The sequence below is a fragment of the Anopheles maculipalpis genome, chromosome X (genome assembly GCF_943734695.1).
Source record: "Anopheles maculipalpis chromosome X, idAnoMacuDA_375_x, whole genome shotgun sequence".
Classification (NCBI taxonomy): Eukaryota; Metazoa; Arthropoda; class Insecta; order Diptera; family Culicidae; genus Anopheles; species Anopheles maculipalpis.
Window position 1 is genome coordinate 4136302 of NC_064870.1, and position 21392 is coordinate 4157693.

Here is a 21392-nt window from a genome sequence, read left to right on the forward strand (position 1 = left end):
CTGGATCTGCTTTTAGTGTTGGTTCACTCCTCTCGCTAACTCCGGATGTGATGGTTCCGCGGAATCGTCTTTCGTTGCATCAAAACATCGTCAATCAATGAAGTGTATATATGAATATGTATAAATATCTGTAAATATGTATGCTTGTGCGGGCTATAGTTTGTGCCGATCTACACCCTTGCCGTCATTACTCTACGCACTCTACGTTTCGAGTTTGGTGTCGCATGGGACGATATATTTTAGAACTTCTCGCGCCAGACACACAGAACTGCTGGCGAACGCGATCGGAGATCCTCAACGGGGCCACCAATTTTTTTGTGGGTTTGCTGGTTGTGCACTAACTTTGCGCTCTGTGGTAAGAATCGTGCGAGAATAGAAAACTTGGTAGATTAAGAAGATTGATTGTTTTGTAGACGTTTACGGGGGTGGTTCCAGGTTGCATTGGTGGTGGTGGATGTGGTTGGTTGGATTGCTGTTGTGGGCTGCTTACGCGCCCAACATCTTCTTCACCGTGTAGCCTGGGACGGCGTAGAAGAACAGTAGCAGCAGGATGGCTATCCCGATAATGATTAGCCCCTTGATGATCTTCCACTTGTAGTTGTGCCAGACAATATACCGTACCGATTTGAGCGGGTTAAGAAACCACATGAACGAGGCATCGGGTCGGCTGAAAAGGGGGAACAAAACCATGTACGCTTTAGAATCCATTGCCCTCGGTCAGGACCCGGACAGCCTTACTTCGGTTTCTCGAGCGGATCGGGTTCATTCCGTCCAAAGCCGGCCGGATTCTTCTCCGCCTCCTCCTTCGTCAGCAGGTGGATCTCCGCCTCCACCTTGCCGGTCAGCTCCATCTCATCGTTTTCCTTCTTGATGAAAAATGGCCACCAACCGCGGACACGCTTCTGCTTGAAGATGTTCACCGTCGGCACATTGTCCGTGCGCAGCATGTCCAGCGTGCACAGCTTGGAGGATTTGGCGCCGCGCGGAAACCGGTTCAGGTTCAGCGAGATCGCACCGAGAAAATCGTCCGCAGAGAAATGGTCCGCATCCCACACCTGCAGCTCGAGCCGGGCCGGTATCTTCACCTCCGTCTCGTCCCAGCTGAACAGGGACTCCTTGCGCGACAGTACGATCCGCTCCTCGGCGGCCAGATACTCGAACGGGTAGATGAAGCGCCAGTTAAAGTTGCCTTCGCCGGTGAGCGAACGGTAGTGGATGTCCGTCGCCTGCATGTCCTGCGGTCCTTTTAGCCAGCTGTTGGGGAGAGAGCAAGAGATGCCAGTATCAGTTCCTTAGGCCTATCTGACGACCTAGAAAACGGCTACAATTTTTCATAGTTTATACAACACATTTACAAGCTACACTAATATATCAGTAGATCGTGTAAGCAATTATTTCCTTCTTCAACCTATTAATAACCTATAATGTCTTCCGTTTTGGATTTTTTCTAGGGTCAAAGAGTCATGTGGATCTTAAAAAAAAGGCTATAAGCAAACTTGCTGATCCAGACACCAAATGATAAATTGAGCAGCGCTCACTTAAAGCGGAATTTCTGCTAGAGATCTGAAAATAATTATCTTCTATTTACCATCCCCAATCCATATTGAAGGATTACAACGATTGCTCGTACTTCAATTTCTACACTCCCAGTCATTTCCATCTTCCCTTCTGACATGAATATAATTTTCATGCTAGCAACGAGCATATGCTGACGAGTGAAAAACAGTAACATTAAGAGTTTCCCGAGTCAATTTCCTGCTTGTTGGATTTTATTGTTTTTTTGCTATGCCTGGAGTGCTTATTGAGACAATGAGCGAGCAGTGTACACAGCACCGTATTAGCGTGCTCTCGCTCTCTCTCTCTCTCTCTCATACCGTGTTCCTGGAAATGCCATGGACAAAGATTGACTGCATGCCTTCGGGATGCTGTTTCCACGAAGGTGCGGGAAATGGAGTGAAAGATGAGTACCCGTCGTTGGTCTGTTCAACGAATCGTGCCGGAACGGAGCGAGGTTTATTGATCGATGGAAGATTAAATAATTTCCAAGGATAGAATTTAAGGAATGTGCTAGAAGAATAACGAGGACCAGCACAATTTCCCACAGCATGTTGATTGCAAGTAGATTTGGTTGTAAAGTGTCTGAGGCATTTCAATATCGCAGCCATACAGCATAGAAGAAGCGTTTGAGCAGCTCCTTTAAAAAATATCAAACACGTGTTTCTATCAGAGCGACTAGCGAACATCCGTTCAAAGTGTTTCACTGTTAAACCACTTTCTGCTGGAACAATGGGGCTTTGTTCGGGTTGTAGCCGAAATAGACGTACAGCAACATAAAACGCTCCAGCAGAGAAATAAAAAATGTGACAAATAGAGGCTAAAGCGGACGAACAGAACGATCGCGATTCGAGACGGGTCGTGCTCTCGGTAGCAAAAAGAAAGCATCGTATTTATGAATACCATTTTTTGAACACCTCCATTCGCTTGGCTCTTCAAAAATAATAAGAAAATTATTGTCACCAGTGTAACTTTTTTGAAAAAAAAGCGGTAGATTGCTAGGTTTCTTGGGTCATCAAAATTTATAACTTATTGCGCGATATTTAAACTGGTCTTGAGTGTTCTTTTTATGCTTGACAAGTTGGTGGCAGTCTGTTGATGAAGGCCTTTTCGAATAAATGGTCGAATCCAAGAAGCAAATCTGGCTGACACGATTTACGAGGATGAAATGAAAAATTTCTCCGAGATATTGGATATTGATTCATTCTGCGGTTTGCTCGGCAGAATGCAATGCTCAGAAAACTGTGGTGGAATTTGATTTGCATACAATATTTCGTGCAACTTAAAGTCCATCATTCTTGTAGCTTCCAATTTTTCTAATTTCGACAATGCATTTGATAACTCTTCCTTATCAAACCTTCCAAAACCTTTGAAGCAATGTATCAAGTGATTTGTAGTTTCTGATTGAGCTGGGGAAGCCGAATTCTGGGAAGTATTCGCAGCAACTGTTCAACCAATCAACAACCACCTGTATCACTGCCGCTGACAACATCAACTTTGGCCGGCAGGTGAAACATCTGATCAGCCATTTTGTGGGAAATTTCACACAGTAACATCGATTGGGCAGTTGGAATTTTGCCCAGGATGAATTCCAAATTACGGACTCCAACGAAAGCGAAAATAACTCTGATTTCGACTGGATAATGGCGATGAGGGAGCCCTTGGTATAAAATTCCCGATAAACCATTCGCGTCTCAGTCTGCTTATAGGAAGATCTGGGAGTCGTTCGAGAATGGGTTATACAAAAAAGGACATCAAGTTAATTTTACCGAAGACCTGCGATGAAGCTGGCTCGGTTATGGAAATTCCTTTATTTAATGGGCTCAAGCCCAAGGAGGCGACAACGTACAGGGTAGGGAGAGAAAGAGCCCTAGCATGATGATCAGTAAGGTAGCGCTGGACAGCACAAATTTGCGCTGAACACCCTCCAGCCTAGTGTAGATCAGACTGAAGCTGCGTATTCCAGGGAAGATTGAACCCAGCAACAATACAGCAACAGTGCTACACCCCGGACTGGTCTCGGCTGAATAGGTCAGGCCTCTACATAGTAAAACCCGAACAAAATCTCCACCCAATACACCTGTTGAGACGGACGTACCTGTGACTGCATAATTGTGAGCAATGGAGGCGCCTAGTACCTTACTCATTCGTGTAAATTCGCAATATAATTCGCGTGCCAAAATTGTTGAACAAGCTCTATTGCTTATTGAGCCACATTTTTGTAAACCATTTCAAGACAATCAAGCAGACAGCGTGTACATACCCTTTCACGTAGATGTCGGACATCTTTTCACCGGTGAAGAACGCATCATCCTCCAGCACAACGTCATCGGTATTCCAGATCACAACACGTAGCTCGTACGATTTGGGCTTGCGCGGCGAAATGTCCACCGGTGGCCCGGGCAGTGGCATATCCATCGGGAACATGTCGACCCACATCTCCAGCTTGCCCTGCTCGATGCCCGGCTTGTCACTGTTGTACAGCGAGCGCGATTCGATGTGCTCCGGTACGATCTAGGATAGGGTAGGAACGCGTCAGAACGTCCGCGTGGTGAAGGAAAAAGGAGGCGGTAGCCGCAATCACCATACCTTGCAACCAACGCGTGGCATCTCCTCCCAACGGTGAAGTACGGCCAGCGCTAGATGCTCGTCCCGATACTTGATGGAGGTAGGGCTGGACCAGGTTTGGATCTCTTCGCTCGTAAATAGAAAGCAGCAGCGCCCAATCGTAACGCGATCCTGCAGATATTGTGGAGCCTCGAGCTTGTTGTCCTTGCACAGCTTGGAAAGGATTTGCGTTGGTTTCATCGGGTCGCGCCAAATGTTGTATCCGGAGCTGTATAAAACAAGAAACACCAATAAAACTGCTCCCCCATACTTGTACATGTAGAAGCCAGGCTTACTCTTCGTAACGCGTCGAGATACCGCACATGGCCCGATGTCGGCTGTAGAACCGATTCTCCAGATCGATCTTTGTCTCACCGATCAGGTCGTCCGAACCGACCAAATCCCAGTCAAAGATCTGCACCGTTAGCATCGAGTCCTGCGGGAAGGTGGCCTCGATCTCGAAACACTTGCCAAACACCGGGTTCAACTGCTTGCTGACGTAGTTGTCCTTGTCCGAGACACGCTTGCTGCCGAGCTGCAGCACCACGTACGGATCCGCCTTACCGTTCAGATCCATCGGATGCAGATCCGTCGCCTTTACGACGTACACACGCACCAGCACGTGTATCGGATCGTTCAGCGGTAGCGTGGGAGCAAATGCTGGTTCCATACCTTTCTCGATCGGCAGCCGGTAAACCTTGATCGCACCCTTGAAGAAGCCTACGATGCGCGTTTCGTCCTCGGTACTATCGCCCGTCTTTTTGCCCCGGTAGAGCGGGAACGAGTGAAGCCACTCCTTGAACTGGCCATACTCGTACACCGACTCCAGCTCGCTCGGATAGATCTGACAGGTGGCCACACGTGGATTGGACGGTTTTTTCGGTGTTGCCTTCGGGCTCAGCTTGGACACTAGCCGAGACGTCTTGACGCCGAGCTTCTTGCCACCACCGTCAGCAGAACCGCCCGCCTCACCCGGCCCCATCCCGATCGGTCCTCCACCACACCCACCTCCACCACCTCCCGTGCCCGCACTCTTGGCCGATTCGATGAGCCGCTCGTACGAGAGAAAGTACTTCGTCCACCAGTCCTTGCTCGAACCATCGTCATCATCGTCTCCATCGCCACCTCCCTCCTGCCCATCAAACGTGCCCTGCGTTTCGAGTGTCTTCCGTTTCGCCCGCTTGCCCCGCCCAGGACCGCCCGCCTTTGCGACACACGCCGCCCCATACAGCGTCAGATTGTCGCCGGACCAGGACTCACCGGGCATGCCCGTATCGGGGATCACATTGCCAACAGCATCAGTGCGCCTGCGAGCGAGCACCAGCTGTCCATCCTGGTTGTATCGCTTGGGGTCCTCCTTTGGCGGTGGTCTGTGCATATACCGATGGATGGAGGTTATCTGATGCGTACCGACCAGCGTATAGCGCCCGAACGAGCGACAGTCCACGGCACGGATCGTGATCGGTGGTGCGTACCGCTCCTCGATCGGTAGATCCAGATCGAAGAACTTCAGCATGTTGGCAAAGTTTGGATTCTTTTTCGCGTTCTGCACAATGCTCGAGTTTAGTATGCGCCCGGAACACTCAATGTCAATCCGCGGCTTGTCCACCGTCATGAAGTGGACCCGCTTCAGATCGCGCAAACCCCAAAACAGCACCTCGATGCGGAACCGCGCCAAGTTCGGCCGAACCTCCTGCGGTACGGGCAGAATCGCGAGCGTCGGCTGGGGCACATGCTCACTGGCGCTGCTGCACGCGACGTACTTCGGATCGGACAACCGTGGCACATCTTCCGAACCATGCTCGAGCATCTCGAACGCTGCCAGCAGCTCGCCGGCACCGTCCAAACCGCGCGTAATCTCGAACCACTCCAGCACGGGCGTACTGTAGTGGTTTTCGCGTAACTTAACCCGCGGCCGGGCGATCGCTCGCCCAATAAAGTCCGACTTGCCCACCTTGTCCTGGTCGTACACGTCGATCACGATGGTCGGTGGATCACGCCGGATCTCGTCCTTCGAACCGTACACCGTGACCTCATCGAACACGAGCAGCTCGTCCCAGGTCGGGCTGAGCGTTTCCTCGATCACCTGCGTCGTCTTCGCGTGCTCCGTAACGTAGACGGTCGCATACGGATCACTCAGCCCGGACGCATCGGAACCGATCAGCGAGCGTGCCTGGTAGATGTGTGCCCGCAGCTGAAACACATGCCGCTCGACGTAGTGCACAGTGGTCGGTGCCGGTACGTTCACCTTTTCCGCGTGCTTCAGCTCGTGCAGCAGTTCGTAGCCCTTCGGCAGTCCGGCGTAAAAGAATCGTTTATGCTTGATCGTGCCAAGCCACAGGTAAATCGAGAGCTTCGCTCTCACATGCCAACCGGCCGGTCCTTCCGCCTGACGGCCCGGCAGCTTAAGGAAAACTGTCTGCACCTTGCCACAGTGTATGCCCGTCTCTTCCTCAATCGTGGAGTACAGAAGATCGCGCGCATCCAACCGGTGGTACGCAACGCGCTTACCGTTGGCAATCATCCACACGAACACGTCCGGCAGTGCGTGCTGCGGATCCTCGACCAGAAAACGTAACCTCGCTAGATAGCTTTGTGCCGTCCGGTAGCGCTCGCGCATGGAGCTCTTCGTGACGAGGGCTCGCAAATTTCGCGCCATATTGCCGATCGATTCTAGCTCGCGCTGGCACAGCTTCAGCCGCTCCTTGTCGAGTTTCGTTTTGCCCGTACCGGGACCTACGAGTGCACCCTTCGTAATGGTGACGTACTTGTTGCAGCTCGACGCCACCTCCTCCAGCACACCGCGCAGCTTTACCTCCGCGGTCGGGTCTTCGTCCTCGAGCAGTAGGTTCGTTTCGGCCAGGCCTACCTCGAGCCGTTCGCTTATCTTCGCTATCATGTTGCTGTTGTACATGCGACGCCTCAGATCCGGAAACCAGGCGCGCACATCCATGCACGGTTTGTAGTCCCAGTACGGTAAGTAGTAGTGGTTCTTGTCATGGGAAATGGGTTTACAGGCGCTTGTCGTACTGTTGTACGCCGTCGTATCGATCGACACTAAAGCGTGAGATGCAGAGCACAGCAGTGAGCGTCGCGTTCACTACGATAACCTTATCAGACAACTTACCAGGATCGTCGTCGTCATCCATGTTCGTCGTGGCGCTCTCGTTGTGTCCATCGAGCGAGTTGCCCGCATTGCCCATACTCAGCTCGAAGTACACCGACCGGTCACATACCTTTTTGTCCAACATGGAAGCCTCCAGCACTGTAGCGTACAGGAAGAACCCGTCCGTTTTGCAGTAGGACGATTCGCAGATCGGTAGCGTTGGTTCAACTTCCACTACAGAAAAGAAAAAAAAACCAAACATTTGGGTTTTACTCCACTTCACTGCACAGACACAAGCCTCAGGACGTACCGTTCTTGTCGGTAAACAACTCCACATTGTCGGTAATCTCCGTACGGATGGCGATGAGCAGACGGGCCCGATAACTCACACCCTCCCCGAGTCCGGTGTTGAGGTTCGAGTGCTGATCGAGCAAGTTGTAGTCACGCGTCGAACCGTAAAGATGCACAAACGATGGACCGTACGTTGGCAGGAAGCCCTTCTCGCCGTCGTTCGAGATCTGCTTCAGGTCGATGTAGTGTGTGCCAATGATCGACGGTTTCATCGGATCGGCATCCCGCAGCTGTATCTTGATGCGCTGGCAGAGCGGCGGAAACATCTCGGTAAAGACGAGCTGTTCGTTCCAGACCGGATTGTACGATGCCTTCTTCACGTTCGTTTTACCCTACAAGCTAGGTGCGTTAGTTGGCGCGCCATTCGCATGAACTTCCGACACACTTACCGTGAGACCGGCGAACGACACCTGCACATACGGGTTGACCAGATCCTTCGTTTCGCCAGTGAACGCACGCTTCACGTTCGCCATGATGGAGGAGTTCATGCGGGGCAATCCATCCGCCCGGTAAACCTTCACGATGAACTTGGCACGCTGGCGCTCGATCGGCACACCGTCCGGTAGCAACAGGTTCCTTGTATTACAGAGGGATCCCAACAAACACTTATTAGCATGGCGCCATCCAACGGAAATCCCCCACCGGAACTTACGCTTCAATATCGTCCGGATCCTTCTCAGACTTTGGTGGCACCTTCACCGTGTCTCCCTTGCCAATGATGCCGACGTCACACTTGAGATAACCTTTCGGACCGGCGGCAAAGTCCTCGGGATCCGACAGCAGTGCCCACTTGTGGTAGAATTGATGATCTGACGGCAACGAGCGCGCGTAGAACAGGCAAGAATCGCATTAGAATGGGGTCTACTACGAGCGAATGGTTTTGTTCCAAAAACTTCACGACATCAAGATAGAGTTTCAGGAAACGGGGTACAGGTATCACATGAAAGGAGAAGGAACTCAAAGTGGTGCCGAAAGCGAGCGAGTGCAAGCAGAAGGGAGCAGACAGCGGGTCGTGATAAGGAGAAAGGCTAGCATTAATAGAAGCAGTGGTGTTTGTGTGTGTGTGTATGTGTGTGGTTGGTTACAAGGTGTTAATGAAAGATGGCAGTACATGTAAGCACACGGAAGAGACAACAAAATGGAGTGTGGAGACATAGATTGATTTGATTTTGTTGTTGTTGTTGTTGATGCTTTTGCTTATATTACAGATATGAATTTAAAAGGTAGCTACCGGGCGCATCGTAGACTGTTTTAAGATCGATTTTGAACGAGCCCACCACCGTTCCAGAGCGCATGAACTTGCGAGAATGGATTACCTGTTAACAGGCAAGCGTATGAGTTGATAGGTGGCCTTTACGCTAGCGATCCCATCAGCACGTAAGCCAGACAAAACTGTCACTTGATTGTCGCGAATCCGGCACGCGAAACGGGCGAACACGTCGCGGGACGTGTTCCTTCCCTGTTCCTGTTTGCCGGCGGATTCGAGCAATCAAACTTTACTTTGCCAAAACAAAAAGCCATTTTCTGTTGTAACGCGTGTGAGCAACTGGCTGGTCTAGGACTTGGCCATTAGCATTTTCAGCTGTTTAAGGATTTCTGCTGAGAAGGGGTGTGAAATGTGGTCTCTTGACAAACTGCTAATGACTCTTGGATGAGTATTGGAAACTACTGATTGCTTAAATTGATTGATTTCGTAGAGACTTTTGACATCCCTTCGCAGCAGAGTCTCTTCTACATCTACATGGAGCGTCCTAGCAAACTACCACTCAATGCCCGATTACTTACTGAAAGGGTAATGATCTTGTCGAACAGCATCACCGGTGGCATGTGAAAGTCGAACACAAAGTACTGCCACGATCCCACAGAAGAAGTTCCATTAAAGCAAAATTAGTTCCATTAAAAATTTCGAAAAAACAGAAATTAAGACTTGGAGCACAAGAGGAGCTCTCGCAGAGCCTGCATACCTCATTGTAGTACGGACAGTTGGTGCTCTCCTTTACGCTGGTGTACTTCTTCTGGTCGCCGACCTGTATGCACACAACCGGATCCATATTGAGTCCCGGCAGCTGGCGGGCCTCGATGACCGTAACGCAGACCTGAAAGTCTTGCGACTTGAGATGGTCATTTCCTTTAGCCAGACTCTTGATTCTGGGAAGAAAACAAAATCAGACATTCAAAGCAAACAGACACATACGGCAAAGCTTAGCAAACTTTGGCATCACGATATTTAACGGCAATCTAATTAATCCATCAACGAGAACGCTCGCATTTTGGAGCATGTCATCCGCAGTCTTACAAGGAAACCCGCATACGATAAGAAAATAAAGCTTGTTTCCGTAAACGTTCTGCATTAGGATTACTATGGTGTCGCTTCCTCGTTAATGCTAAACCATGTCTTGTGCAGAAGGCGCCCATCGTTCGCACACAAACCAAACAAGCAGATAAGAAAGCTCGCATTAAGACGCACAAACACTCATTTCTGCACCAGCCATTCGCAGCGATACGCACCGCAAATGCGAAGGCAAAAGGTCCCGAATGTCCCTCTCGAGCGACACGACACCGTGAATGGTTGTGCCGGCAGTGCAACACTATTATCTGCTCACTTGGTACCGCACAAGCTAATTGAATAGCGTCCATTACTGGAGCACTAGGATTAAAGAGTGCTTTCGCAAGCTGGCGTTGCTTTTGTTTCTTGCCGTCCGTCGAGCAACACGGCTCGAACCTCGACCACGGCCGATGGATTAATTGGATGCTGCCAATGGTGCGGGCCCTGCCTACTTACTTCTTGAGCTTCTCATTAGCGGTTACATCTTCGCCATCGCTGGACGCGTTCGAGTGGGTACTGCAGGTCTGCGAAACGTTCTCACCCATCTTGCCCGGCCCGGCATGCGTTGGACTGTCGGACGGGCCGCCACCGGCAGGTCCATCATCTCCCCCAACCATTGGCCGGCCACCCGGTCCCATCTCACCGTCGGTAGTGTCCGGCTGCACACGCGTATAATCCGCATCGCCGATGAGTGATTTGCCTTCGTCCTCGGTACTGCTGGCCGTACTTTCGCGCGACGACTGCCGCGAACGACCCAGCCGCATGAAGTTACGCACGGTGCGTAGCGTTACCTTTTTGTCCGCCAACGAACGGGTCGGCCTGGTGGACGCCTCATTGTCCGACGACGCATGATCGGTTGGTGCCGGGGCCCGTTCGCTCAGCCCCGCCGAACCGGAAGACATGACGCGCTTAATGATGTTGGGCTTGCGGTCGCCCCCATTACCGGTGGACCGGCCGGTACGGCGCGAGTTAGCCGTGCCGGACGAAGTGCCCGGCTCAGACGTTTTGCCCTGCGTTATACTTTTCTCGAGGTTCGCTATGTTCTGCTCGATGTTGAGCAGCATCTGCTGGTCGTCGTCGATGCTCGACTGCTGGTGAAGCGAGTGTAAGACGCGCGGCGAGTAGAAGTTACCCGACTCGTCTTCCGGGCTTTGGTAGTACACGTCGAAGCTGACAAATGCCTTTTGAAAGGAGGAACAAATGGGGAAGAGCATAAGCAATAAGCGATGGCCACCGTGACGAGAAAAGGCAAACGTCTACTGTCAATAAGCTATTACTCTTGCGATGATGTCGAGAAAAAGACAAACACCCAGCACCCAGTAATTGTTCACTCACAAAACAAAATGGCGCACAGTAAGACAGTTAAATAAGAGCAATCACTGTTTGCTTAGGGAGGGTGACTCGGTTCGGACAAATGATATCCTACGTAAACCCACCAAACCCAACCTATGACCTTTCACTCGAGCTAATTTGTTGAAACATTTCTTGCTCAAATAGACGACGGATCATTGGGGCGAGAAATTCGTGGGGGGGGGGGGGGGAGGGTTATGGGTGTCGGTCAGCAATCGAACTGGTGCTATTAAAGTGCTATCGAAAAAGGAGCATCTTACATCGATCGGTTTGTTTGACAGGTCCACCAGCCGGTCCTCTATGCGCAGTCGACCCTCGTGGATGAGCGCTACAAGGGGAGAGCGAGGGGAGGAGGAAGGGGCGGCATGAATAAAAAAAAAGGTCCAGCAATGCGAGAAAAGCCCGTAATTAGTATTAAATTATATTTCGACACCGTCCGAACCCCGCTCAGCCAAACCGTGCGCCGGAGCCGGCAACAGGATGTGCCTGCCACACGCAAGCACAGCCACACCACGTTGACATCCGGTCAGCAGGTTGGGACCGAGCGTTTTCCGTCCGACAAATTAGATTTACCTTGCGCTAGCATCACGAATCGGCCGATAATTTTGGTGCTGCTGGTGATGCTGCCGCGGCTCGATGCCGAACCGGATGTCCCGCCCGTACCACCGATAGCGGTCTTGAGCAGGATCTTGGTCGTCTGCTGCCGCAGCTCGACCGTTATCGTTTCCGTCTCGTCTGCAGCACGCGCCAGCGGCCATATGAAGCTCTAAAGTGGGTGGAAAAAGGAACGCAACGGAAAGAAAAGAAAGGAGGAAAGCAAAAAGTAGCAGAACCAATTCGCATTCGTCTCTATAAAGTTGAGGTTATGGCAATCAGGCCTCCATTTCATTGTCCCATAATGTATAGGACGTAAGGACACACGTTTTCACAAAAAAGCTGGTACGGAGGTTAGATCAAAGGCGCTAACGCTAATTGTGATGCAGAAGCAGAAATTGGAAATTGGGTTTGGTGTTTCTATGTGTCCTGTGTTTGTGTGTGTATGTGTGTGTGTGTATCTGTCCAGCATAATAGTCGGTTAGGCCTCAGGACCCACGTTTGTTCAAGGTTTTACGACCGTTTCGGCATTCAACTCTCGAATGCAAATGAAGGTCGCGTTCGGCTTCAAGGCCGAAGTCAATAAATTAGTTCCTACAATTTCTGGAAATCCCGACTCTGCCACTGAGACCGTTTAAGTGTGCCGATTAAAACTTTCCTAATTAATAATCCAACAGTTTGACAACAGTTCGGGATCAGAAATTTTCCAAAGGTTAAAGGTACCAAGCGCGATTGCGAGACAATTTGCTGCGTCGCGCTGTTCGGGATTTATTTTTGGCAAAAACTGCACATTTCGCGTCGTGTTTGTGAGGCACCGTGGTGTCCACAGCTGCGCTCACTGTTAATCGATTCAACGCCATTAGCGAATGGCAACTGCTGCTGCTTGGAGGATGCTCCGCGTTGGGATTGCCCGCGTGCAGAGCGAGCTATGGAAACGGAAACGTTATAATGTACTTGCCTGATTGACTTCGACGAGTTCGGATCCACAGTTAAGCTCGGTAGTCGTATGGGCAACACCTGCAGGTCGGGAGAGAAGCAAGTAAACGGAAAAGGAACGCTAGAGAAGAGTTTGTAATAATCGATCATTTAATCCCCGCTAGCTGACTATATTCGTCAGCCATGCTTTGCCGTGATCAAGTTTTGTTTAGCTCTTTCTTTTCTACTATCTCTCCTTGACTAGTAGAGTCCTTTGGATATACCCAAAGGAAAAAGGCCCGCATGACGTTTTGGCGAAAGTTTTATTTTTTGGGGAGAAAATAAAATAAAAACCCCTTACCCTAACTTTGGCTTCCCAGGGTCGCCTAGGAATCACCGTTTGCTCATCAAACTTTCAAAACAACAACTTCCGACCTGCCTGTGGCTTCTGTGGCGCTACTTACCCCGAAACTCCACACGCCCGAGCAGATTTGCCTTCGCCTTCGGCAGCTGAAACTTGTTAATTCGCACCGTTAGCGACATCTTGGCCGACTCGTTCTGTGGGCGATGTGGTTTTATTCGCGACGGGCTGCCGTTTTCTGCCGAAAGCTGGGTTGAAAATTGGAACTACTGCCCCGCACTACACACTAATTGTCCATGCCGACCGTGTGGTGGTCTCGCGTCCTTGCGTATCCGGGACCGAGAGTTTATGGTCGTACGGTTGATAGATTGGGCACCTGGCGTGATATGTCGGTTGAGAAGAGTTTAAAGCTCAGTTACAGCCGTGAGGCCGCCTGCCCCTCTGGCTTGGTACGCATTGTATGTGAGGGTCGGGGAGGTTTACATTCGAGCAAAAGCCGTTACAGAACAATATCTTCCCACCACTCCATCCAACCACACACACTCACAATTTGTTGGAAACACTTTACACCTGCAAGGAAGGGCTAGTAGGATACACCGAGGCGACGACAGTTGCTACAGATGACATCAATTCTCGTGCGGTTTGGGAACTCATCAGCTGTATCATGAGAGAAAGGAAATAAAACAAAAGCTTTAGTTAGGTGAGGACTTCTCAAAACGAATACGTCATTCGGATAATAAATGCACAGCCATGCTTCACACTGTTCACGAGTTGTCTTTAAATCTTCAATTGAATATAAATCAATTTTGCTCGCAACCAAGTGGGGTTCAGAAAATTCCCGAACACGTCCGTAACGTGTCCATAAATTCTCAAAAAAAAAAACAATCTTCATCCTGCGAAACCCCTGGTACCAACATCGCGGTAATCAATTTAATGCATCACATACATCCCAGCGTCACAGATTGGACCGTGGACGGTAGCACCGCCACCTCATTTCCCCACCAAGAACAAACAAAGTTTTGCCGATAAAAGTCAGCGAAGAAATTCTACCCACGTGTACGGTACGGTCCTCACTCATATCGCCTTTCATATATATCCTCCATAAATCCTCCCGGTGCCGGTGGTGTGCGAACGTGATTAAATCGTGCTTAGTGTACGCGTCGACCGAAACCGGCGTATACTGAAACAATCCAAGCTGGGGGCGGGGAGAGGGCCGCCGAAGACTTCCAAGCTTCGCCGTGCGTGTCTACGACACAAGTCCAAGAACTACACATCTCGATGCTCGGCTCCCGGTGTGTGCGAGTGCGAGTAATTGAGTTTTCAGCCAACTTCATTTCGGCTGTAAAATATACAGAAAAGTAATCCCCCCCCTCCCCTACCCACCTCCCTTATCCACCCACTCTCCCCGTTCTGCTCTCTTAAAAAAAAAGGATACTTTACGTGACAACCCGAATAAACATAGACACACATTATAACGCGACATACAGCAGAACGTGACATGTCAGCCTTGTACCGGACGTTCCGGATGACTCGAATGGAAGATAGCAGCAACAGCAACAACAGCAGCAAAAAAAAGGTCGAAAAGCTAAGGTCGAGACTACAAGCCAGTGATGAAGCCCTCCCTCCCCATCACAGGACAAAAATGGTGTGTCATTAAAGTGGGCGCAAGTAGTACTTGATCAAATTTGCCTTGCTCCAAACACCCGTATCCCGTTATTACTGTGCAAACGTACTCCTCCCCCGGAGGGCAAGGGTTGAAGACCCTGCAAAAAACCCTAAGCTAAACTAATCCTGTGGTGAAATTGGATCGCTGACCTAGACCCCGGTAGGCCGTTAGCAAACGCAAACAGAGAACAGGCAGCAGCAACAGTAACAAAAAAACGAACTGTCATAGGCAAAACCTCAAACCGAAACCGGTTGGGGGGGGGGGGGGGGGATGAGATACCTAATGCTGTTCGTAAATAAAACATCAATGGTCCTGCTAGCCCATCCCACTCCCCCTCCCCCTATGGCCGGGTGTGAGTGTTTTCGTTAGGGCGCCCGTCCCAAACTCATCATCGCCGGTAGTTTGAAGTTGGCTAAGGGGTTTTTCTTGCGAATCCTCTAATGGATTCATTTTATTTCCCAGAGATAAGTACAATTGAGCAAAGGTGCAGGCTACAGGCACCCGAAGGACTGGAAGATAGTTAAAGAAAGTTTCCTACCACTCCGCTCACCAACTCCTCCACTGCGATGACACAATCAAGGGTCCGATTGTTCAGGATGGACAGAAGACAAAAAAATAAGCATGGAAGATAAGGAAGCCGCACTGTCGACACCATAAAGTGCCACAGCAAACAGGGAAGCACATCAAGGTTGTGCATGGACGCCCATCCTCTAGCTCCAACTTCGAGCACTTCGAAAAGACACTAGCAGACACGATCGGTTGTGGGGAAGAAAAAAATAAATAAAAAACTGCATCCCCAGCGCAGAGCAGACCCCTTTTTTCCGTTCAGGTCGACCTTTGGCTGCCACAGCAGGCATCTTCATATCCTGCATTGCTTAACGGAGACTAATCTTTGGAGCAACGGTCCCGGCAGAGCTGCACGGTGCGGCCCCACCGCTCATTCTACGTCACGGTAAGGATGTAGGTTAAGCCTGTTGTTTTGCTAAAACCTTCGCTGTTTGTTCTAAAAATTCTATCAGAGCTCGGATGCGCAACCCGCAATAACGCGCGAGCTGCGAGGCAACACCACCGCACCAGGCAGCGTGCGGAGTGAAAGGTTACAAACGCTGAAGGAAACCACTTGACAGCGCGTCAGTACGGTATAGTGGAGAGTGGCGTGTGGCAGCACCGAGAGTATGCTGAAGGTTAGTACAGGTTCCGCTGTGACATGCATTACAGCCTGTGTACAGTGTTCGTCGCTATACTAGCGTAGCGGCTGGTGAAGTGAGTAGTACTCTCGGGCACGTATAAAGCGCGCGCTACAGGTAGAGTTCGGTTGCTCTCCTGTTTCTCTCTCTCTCTCTCGCTCTCATACATATTCACCAAAAAAAAAGGATACGAGCTTCGGGTCGTCGTTCGGGCTCGTCAACCGTTGTCGTCGTCGTTTTACCGCAGTAAACTGTGGCTCGAGTGCGCGTGTGTGTTTACCGGCTACGATTGGGATGATAATTGCTAGCAACAGTGGCAATAGTAGCAGCAGCAAAATACTAAGCGAAGATAACAACACAGCCCATCCCCGCAGCCATTGTTTGGAGCGGGACCACATGCACCTACTTCTCCTCCTCCAAATAAGCCACAGCACGCCGAATCTTTCCGCAATCAATAATATAACTGAATACCATTTCCTCTTCATAATGGAATGGTGGAGGAGGCCCTGGAGCCACAAAGAGAGTGAACGAGAGAGTGAGAGTGAGAGAGACAAGTTATTTTGTACACCCAACTTTGGGGCTACATGTTGCTCGAGCGCCACGCGCCACCTGCTGGGTTGTCAAAGTGGGAAACACAGGTGGGCACAAACACGCACACATAGAGGGTCCTCTTTGGATCGATGTCCATCCTGGCTTGCCCCGTGTGTGTGTGCGTGTATCACCACACTCAACCCAGGTGTGTCTGACTGTGAGGACCAGTTGAATGCTGTGCGAATTGTTGATTGTGGCGGAAAGGCTCCGAATGGCGTGTCGACACGTTCCGGTGTTGTTGCTGCGCTGAGTGTGTAGCATTTAAAGTTGTTTTTTTTCTTCTTCTTGCTAGACCATTGTAGGGCTGCTGCTGCTAACTACTACTCTACACACGTTTGGTTTGATAGATCTCGTTGCCATTCATTTTGCATATATACAGGAGCCATCCGAGGATGAACACTTTGCCACGAACCGTCACAGGAAGGACACGATGGTTTTTGGAGATACTTTCGCGGGGAGACAGAGTGTGGCAGAGAGAGAGAGAGAGAGAGAGAGAGAGAGAGAGAGAGAGAGAGAAAGAGAGTTGTGCTGAACGTGCCTTCAAATTGATGCTACAATTGCGCTTTCCGCCAATATATGTGTACCACCAGCTGCATATTAGAAGCTGAACACAATGGAGGAGGAGGGGACTACATCGTCATGTCTTCAGTTTTCACCAACTGTACCGCACCCCCGCTGTCTGATCTATTTGCTACTACTCTACTCACCGTTACGTGCAAATGCGTCTCTTTGTTCATACATTTTTTAACTTCCTTAACCCAACCAACAACAACCTCAAGGAGACCTCTTCTTCTCCACATCACCATCTCCTTTATTCCTGGGGATATATTGCCTTCAAATATTCACCGTTCCCTGCATACGAAAAAGGAGCGAAAATGCAAAGGGAATGAGATTTCAGTACCGGTCCGGGCGTGTGAAAGACCAGACACCGCTACCACTAAACCATCACGCTACACCACGCTCTCCCGCGCAGCAACGCCAATAAAAGTGTGATGACGAAATGCTAAAGTCAGAAAGGTGCAATCTACCAACTTTTCCATTGCCGTACGCAACAACTGGTTGGCAAAGTTTGGGACGGCTCACTTTTGCCTCTCCTGCCACGGGACCTTTTTCGGTGACCTGCAAACTTTTTTTTTTTGCCTGGGGACATGCAAAACTTTGCTGTCAAGCCGTTTGAACTTAAATGGTTTTGATTGTTGTGTTTCGTTCTTTCTTTTGCCCGTAAGAAAATTAAACAAAGATCGTCTTCCTTTTTTGCTTTTCACTGTTGGATGGTTAAGTCTCGAATGACATGAGGGACGCAAGGATATGGGTACCCTCAGCTGATAGAATCATTTGCTAATGCGTCAATGGTGACATCCCCATTGGGTAGTGGAAGCGGAGAGGGAAAAAAGCAACAGGAAATGTCCTCCATTCTCCTCAGACAACACAACACCGACCCAGGTACGGCTTCCGGTTGAAGATCCCTAAAGATCCGACCCAAACAATCACCAGACAAAAGCCAGTAGAAGAAATTGCACTGATTAATCACTTGATGGTTGGCTTGCTAACGCTGGCCAGCCTCCCACATCCGGATCCAATGTCCGGTTGGGATTTAACGTTTCTTTAACGTTCTTTCTCTTCTCTTGACCGTGCCAATGCTATCTCCGGCTGCTTCAGTTAATTGTTGGCAATCGCTTTGCTGCCTAGAGCAGTTCATGTCTTGGATTTTCAATTTGTATATTCTTCACCAGATCTTCAACACACATACACGCGCGGCAAGATTTCTCATCTGCCGGTGGTACGGATCTTCAACAAAGCAAGGATGTAGATAATTTAATTTCGAAAGATATGCTTGTAAATAATACGGCCAAGAGGTTAACCGTGATGCGGACTTGGTGTGTGCTGAGTGGAGGAATAAAATATTGTTAAGATAGGAGCGAAGAGGAAAAAAACAACACTGCCAAATTTTCACTCACACACCAAATGGAGCGATTTTGGAAAAAGTGAGAGAGAGTGAGGAAGATATTTCGCCATTATCCTGCATTAAGGATCAAATTAATGATAAACGAATAGCGAAACCGCGCGCATTTGGACAGTATTTATGTTTCTTCCTTATTGGACAGCCATGGGCCATGGGCTCAAGTGGATAGCAAACGAACGCCACCACCAAGAGCACCACCGTGCACAGACGGTATTGAATTATTTAGGTGCTTGAGTGCTAATTATAACCTTCAGTGGTGCCCTGCTCGATGAAAACAACAAAAAAGAACATGTCGAACAAACCCCCAAAAAAAAAAAAAAAAAAACAACCCACTTACGACCCCAAAAACCCAGACCTCTGTGAACACTCTGCACGAATTTTGTTGCCAATCTAATGCCTTCATTTTATTCTCTTTTTTTTCCTGTTCGCTTCTCTGGAATCGACTCCCTCACAAGGACGATTGCAAAATAATTCACAATCAGATTAACTCGCCCCAAAAGCATTAGAGCATTGGTAAATTTGGCAAAAACATCTCTCCCTACCTACCACCTACCTACCACCACAAGCACACAAACACACACACACACGACTGTGGTTCCTGGGAGCACCCTTGGAAGTAGTACTTGGAGATCGATTAGCGAATCCAGCACGGGTTTGAATTGGTCATTTGCTTTACGGCGTACATAGAGGTCCTACCCCATTTCTTCCCCAAGGGGATGAGGGGAAGAGGGATGGGGAAGGCGGTACAGTCGGATGATTAAAAGGAAAGCAACACGAGTTGTCGCAATATCCGTCTCCGGCAGTTCCAAAGACTCTCGGCAAAAGCCATTTTTTTTCCCCGAGACGCGCTTTCGTTTGGCCCGATCCTGTCCAGAGTTTCGGAGTTCCTTAGAGTTGGAGAATTGTATTTGATTGCTGGGTGAGGGGTGTCGGATTTCTTTCCTCGGATTAGTTTTTCTTCTTCTTCTCAGTAACTGCAGCAACAAGCGGAGAGTCCGTTTTCCATTTCGTTTTTTGAAGAGTGAAAAATGTCCCCCTGAGTTTTTTTTTTTGAGAGCCCTTTCGTTTCGGCCCACACTGGCACACCAAACAAACCCCGGTGATGGGAATTCTAAAATTACTTCTACCCCTTAGAGGAGGTATTGGTTACGCTTACCTGTTGTCGGTCGGTGTTAACGATCCATTTTGTTTTTTACTCGCTACTTATACACTCTGCGTCCTTTCGGGTGTGCGTGGTTCTCCATTTTTTTCTTCTTGTTGCTTTCCCCACTGGTTCTTTGTGCTCTCCACTTTTGTTGTGTATTGGGGAGGGGGGGGGGGGGTTTCGGTGTGTTATTTCTTCACACGCACTTAACTTTACCGTCACGCTAGGCTTTCTACTCGTAACTGTTACTATACAGGTTTAGGCATGCTTTCAGATGAGTGGTAGTACCGCCGTGTGGGTGACACGTGTCATCACCGTACTGCAAATGCGACGCCGTGTGCGCTTTGATTGATGCCTTTTGCCAACACCTGGTGCGTCACCTGCACGTATGCATGTGTATCGGGGGCGAATGTTTGTTTGTTGGGCACCCAATCACTAGCAAACGCACGCTTTTCCGTCACACACTAGTGGCCCCAGCGCCAACAAAGCAACCAACCACCTTCACCCTTCATTTGCAGAGGACACAGCCGCCTGTGTGTGTGTGGGTGGGGGGGAGGAGGTGATGGGATAGCCGGGGGTTGTAAGGTTGCCAACAAGCGTCCAAACACGATACCGCAAGCTATCGGAGTTTGCCTACCGAGCCTCCCAAACACCGAACATCCACCGGATAGGAGCAAGCTCAGGACTACTGGTCCGCGTCGTTCAACGATTCACTCACGACTGCTGAAACCGAGCTCTAGTGAAGAGCGTATATACAATACCGTACCGCGTCTGCTGCGTGCGTCTGCAGTAAGCACTGGTGGAGAGTTCCCGCTCTCGGTTGTCGCAACACATCGGCTATTCTCAAACGCCATTCGCCTTATCAACGCAGCGGGGTAACGCTGATTGCGAAAGGTTCTGCACAGGAGCAGCAGCGCTCCTGGCTCGCTGGCCCGCGGAGAGCTTTCTCGACTATTCGGGCGGTCGGCGGACAACAGTAGTCCGCCGACAACGGTTGCCTTTGCGTCACGCAGTTCCATGCTTACTGCGAAGAAGCTTGCCAGCTTCATTCCTGCGAAATGGGCGAGAAGCGAGCCGTGCAATGCAAATGAGCAAAGCACGTGCGTGACAGTTCACAATAAAAATAAAATGCTCGCGAAGCGGCGGCCACCAACCGCCAGGTGCAGCGAGGCGCGGGAAAATTGTACACACACAATTGCCGCGCCACGGACGTGGCGTGATGCTCCGATCCGGTTGGGCCCGCGAGTGAAAAGCGGCAAAGCCCCGATTGAGAAAATTGAGACGTTGACAGTCGTTGGTCAGGAAAACGTTACGCAAAAACACGTGTGTGTGTTTTTGGGGCCCTTTTTAAAGGGAACCTTTTTTTAAACTAGCATCCTAAATCCTTCATCACCGCAAAAGAGAAAATGGCTGATTTATTTAGCAAACTTCCGGTTGGCGCACCACGTGAACATCAACCATTCCGGTCGGATGTTGTTCACCGTCCCGCTCCCTGCAATCGGATCGGAACCAGAAGCGGTTCGGTTTGCTAGGAAAAGCGGCCACGGCGCGGTACGGCCGACTGGTGGCAGCGAAATCAATCTTTGTCGCAGACGAACGACTCAGGCCCGTGGAGAGGCAGCGAGAGGGGAAGGGGGGGTGGGGGGTTTGGAAGCGTTGGAAAAGTTGGAAAAATGG

The 21392-nt window shown here is 50.0% G+C and overlaps 2 protein-coding genes across 2 annotated transcripts in view; both read right to left on the minus strand.

Annotated features, from left to right (window-relative positions):
• The window catches only part of LOC126556704 (negative elongation factor D-like), a 173106-nt gene that overhangs the window by 134312 nt on the left and 17402 nt on the right, over positions 1-21392 (minus strand). The window lies entirely within an intron of this gene.
• LOC126561118 (otoferlin-like) lies at positions 487-13346 on the minus strand. Its single transcript, XM_050217100.1, has 17 exons — positions 13268-13346; positions 12847-12905; positions 11868-12060; positions 11555-11622; positions 10401-11125; positions 9583-9766; positions 9404-9466; positions 8850-8934; positions 8271-8427; positions 8008-8194; positions 7578-7950; positions 7289-7501; positions 4458-7218; positions 4144-4390; positions 3818-4068; positions 739-1254; positions 487-667 (listed from the first exon to the last, which is right to left on the minus strand). The coding sequence occupies exons 1-17, from the start codon at positions 13344-13346 to the stop codon at positions 487-489; spliced, it is 6342 nt and encodes a 2113-aa protein (XP_050073057.1).

Bases quoted from the DNA above. Each gene is read 5' to 3' on its own strand.
- LOC126561118 (XM_050217100.1), bottom strand. From the start codon at position 13,346: ATGTCGCTAACGGTGCGAATTAACAAGTTTCAGCTGCCGAAGGCGAAG. The intron at 12,061-12,846 runs GCAAGTACATTA...CACCCACTTTAG, and splicing joins AACTCGTCGAAGTCAATCAG to AGCTTCATATGGCCGCTGGC. The intron at 11,623-11,867 runs GTAAATCTAATT...CTCCCCTTGTAG, and splicing joins ATTCGTGATGCTAGCGCAAG to CGCTCATCCACGAGGGTCGA.